Here is a 2,998-nt window from a genome sequence, read left to right on the forward strand (position 1 = left end):
TAAATATATATAATATATAATATATAATATATAATATATATATATATATATATATATATATATATATGTATATACAGAGAGAGAAAGAAAGAGAAAATGTCTGCTTATAAATAGAGCTGCAGCAGCAATATTGGGGTGTATGTACACCTGAAAGGAGACAATAGAGAAATAGAAAGAAAATAAATAAATAAATAAATAAATAAAATAAAATAAAATAAAATAAAATAAAATAAAATAAAATAAAATAAAATAAACAAAAAACAAAAACAACAAATAGACGGTATAAACAAATAAACAAAAAAATAAAACAAACAAAGAAACAAATAAAATAAAACAGAAAGAATAAACAAAATAAATAAATAAATAAATAAATAAATAAATAAATAAATTAAATAAATAAATAAATAAATAAATAAATAAATAAATAAAAGAAACAAAAAAGTGAAGCTTTGGGGGGCTGCATATACACCCCAGAGCACTCTATTTTATTTGTCTCCTTTTGTCTCCTTTTGTCTCGTTTTTGTTTTTTTTTTATTTTTTTATATTTTTGTTTGTTTTTTTCTGTCTTTTTCCGTCTCCTTTTGTCTCCTTTTGTCTCCTTTTTGTTTTTTTTTATTTTTTTTTATATTTTTGTTTGTTTCTTTCTTTTTCTGTCTCCTTTTGTCTCCTTTTGTCTCCTTTTTGCTTTCTCTTTATTATATTTGTTTGTTTCTGTCTCTCTTTTTATCTTTTTCTGTCTCCTTTTTATTTTTGTTTGTTTCTTTCTATCTCTGTCTCTTTCTGTTTTTATTTTTTTTTTGTCTCCTTTTGTCTGTCTCCTTTATTAGTTATTTATTTTTTTGTTTTATTTTTCTTTTTGTTTGTTTCTCTTTCTGTCTCCTTTTATATTTTTGTTTGTTTGTCTTTGTTTCTCTTTGGGTTTAGGGTTTAGGGTTTACAAGGGTTCAGGGTTTAGGGTTTACAAGGGTTTAGGGTTTAGGGTTTAGGGTTTTGCGAGGGTTTAGGGTTTAGGGTTTCTTCTTCTTTTCTAGGGTCCTTACTGGGTGCTGCTTTAGGGTTTTTAGGGTTTAGGGTTTAGGGTTTGTGTATTTGTTTAGGGTTTAGGGTTTTTTTCTTTTCTCTTTTTATTTATTTCTTTCTGTCTCTCCTTTATATATTTGTCTCTTTCTCTTTCTGTCTCTATCTCTTTCTGTCTCCTTTATTATTTTTTGTTTGTTTTTTTTTGTTTTTGTTTGTTTTTGTTTATATATATTTTCTTTGTTTTATCTATCCTTCTATCTGTCTCTTTATTTATTTATTTTAGGGTTTAGGGTTTGTATCTCTTTCTGTCTCCTTTTTCTTTCTTTGTTTCTTTCTCTCTTTCTCTTTTCTTTGTTTTATCTCTCCTTCTATCTGTCTCCTTTCTCTCACTACTACTGCTGCTGCTGCTGCTGCTGCTGCTGCTGCTGCTGCTGTCTCCTTTCTGCTTCTGTCTCTGTCTCCTTTGTCTCTCTGCTGCTGCTGCTGCTGCTGCTTCTGCTGTCTTCTTTCTGTTTCTGTCTCTCTCTATATTTTATTTCTCTGTTGCTGCAGCTGCTTCTGCTGCTGCTGTCTCCTTTCTCTTTCTGTCTCTCTCTATATTTTATTTATCTATTGCTGCTGCTGCTGCTGCTGCTGCTGCTACTGTTTCTGTCTCTATTTTATTTGTCTCCCTTACCACTAGAGTGCGGCTTTAGTTTGTAGCAGCAAATCAAACAAAAATGTTGCTGCTGCTGCTGCTGCAGTTGCTGCTGCAGCTCTTGCTGCTGCAGCTCTTGCTGCTGCAGCTCTTGCTGCTGCAGCTCTTGCTGCTGCTGCTGCTGCTGCTGCAGCCCTTGCTGCTGCAGCTCTTGCTGCTGCAGCAGCAGCAGCTGCTGCTGCTGCTGCAGCTGCTGCTGCATGCAGCAGAGGAGACAGCAGCTAAATAGAAAATAGAAGAAGCGACCCCTCTGTCTCCTTTTGCTGTTTTATCTGTCTCCACATAAAAAAAGGAGACAGAGAGAGACAAAAGGAGACAAAAAGAAACAAAAAGAAACAAAAGGAGACAGAAAAGGAGACAAAAGGAGACAAACAGAGACAGAAAGAAACAAAAAGAGACAAAAGGAGACAGAAAAGGAGACAAAAGGAGACAAAAGGAGACAAAAGGAGACAAGATGAGACAGAAAGAGAAAGAAAGAGACAAAAGGAGACAAAACAAAACAACAGAAGACAGAAAAAAATACAAAGCAACAAAAGGAGACAGAAAAGGAGACAAAAGGAGACAAAAGGAGACAAAAGGAGACAGCAGTTTTGTCCCTGTTTGTTTCTTTTTTTTTGTTTTATTTTCTTTTATCTTTTTTTCTTCTCTCCTTTTTGTTTTTTGTTTTTGTCTCCTTTTATCTGTCTCCTTTTATCTGTCTCCTTTATCTGTCTCCTTTATTTATTTATTTATTTATTTATTTATTTATTTATTTATTTGTTTATTTCTGTCTCCTTTCTCTTTCTTTCTCTGTTTTCTTTTTTTTCTCCTTTCTCTCTTTCTGTCTCCTTTCTCTTTCTCTGTCTCCTTTCTCTTTCTGTCTCTTCTCTCTCTCTCTGTCTCCTTTCTTTCTCTGTCTCCTTTCTCTCTCTCTGTCTCCTTTCTCTTTCTCTGTCTCCTTTCTCTTTCTGTCTCCTTTCTCTTTGTCTCCGTTTGAATGTCACCTTTTTAATTTGTCTCCTTTTTATTTGTCTCCTTTTTCTTTCTGTCTCCTTTCTCTCTCTCTCTGTCTCTTTTCTTTATCTGTCTCTTTTATAATTTGTCTCCTTTTTATTTATCTCTCTTTATACTTGTCTCTCTTTATATTTTTATTTTTTTATTTTTATTTTTTTATTTATTTTTATTTTATTTTATTTTATGATGGCAATTCCCCCCCAAAGAAGAATTTAACTCGCTGCATAACAGAATCCTAAAAAAAAAAAAAAAAAAAAAAAAAAAAAAAAAAAAAAAAAAAAAAAAAAA

The 2,998-nt window shown here is 31.8% G+C and overlaps 1 protein-coding gene across 1 annotated transcript in view; it reads right to left on the reverse strand.

The window, feature by feature from the left end:
* Window positions 1–1,679: 1,679 nt before the first annotated feature.
* Window positions 1,680–2,998, reverse strand: part of EMH_0016320 (vacuolar ATP synthase subunit f, putative) — a gene marked incomplete at both ends in the record, with an annotated part of 3,567 nt that continues 2,248 nt past the window's right edge. The window contains one exon of the mRNA XM_013500619.1: window positions 1,680–1,913. Coding sequence (XP_013356073.1) covers window positions 1,680–1,913 — 234 coding nt within the window. The remainder of the gene's footprint in view (window positions 1,914–2,998) is intronic.

Source organism: Eimeria mitis, genomic scaffold (assembly GCF_000499745.2).
Source record: "Eimeria mitis Houghton genomic scaffold, Emh_scaff563, whole genome shotgun sequence".
In the NCBI taxonomy this organism is placed as follows: domain Eukaryota; phylum Apicomplexa; class Conoidasida; order Eucoccidiorida; family Eimeriidae; genus Eimeria; species Eimeria mitis.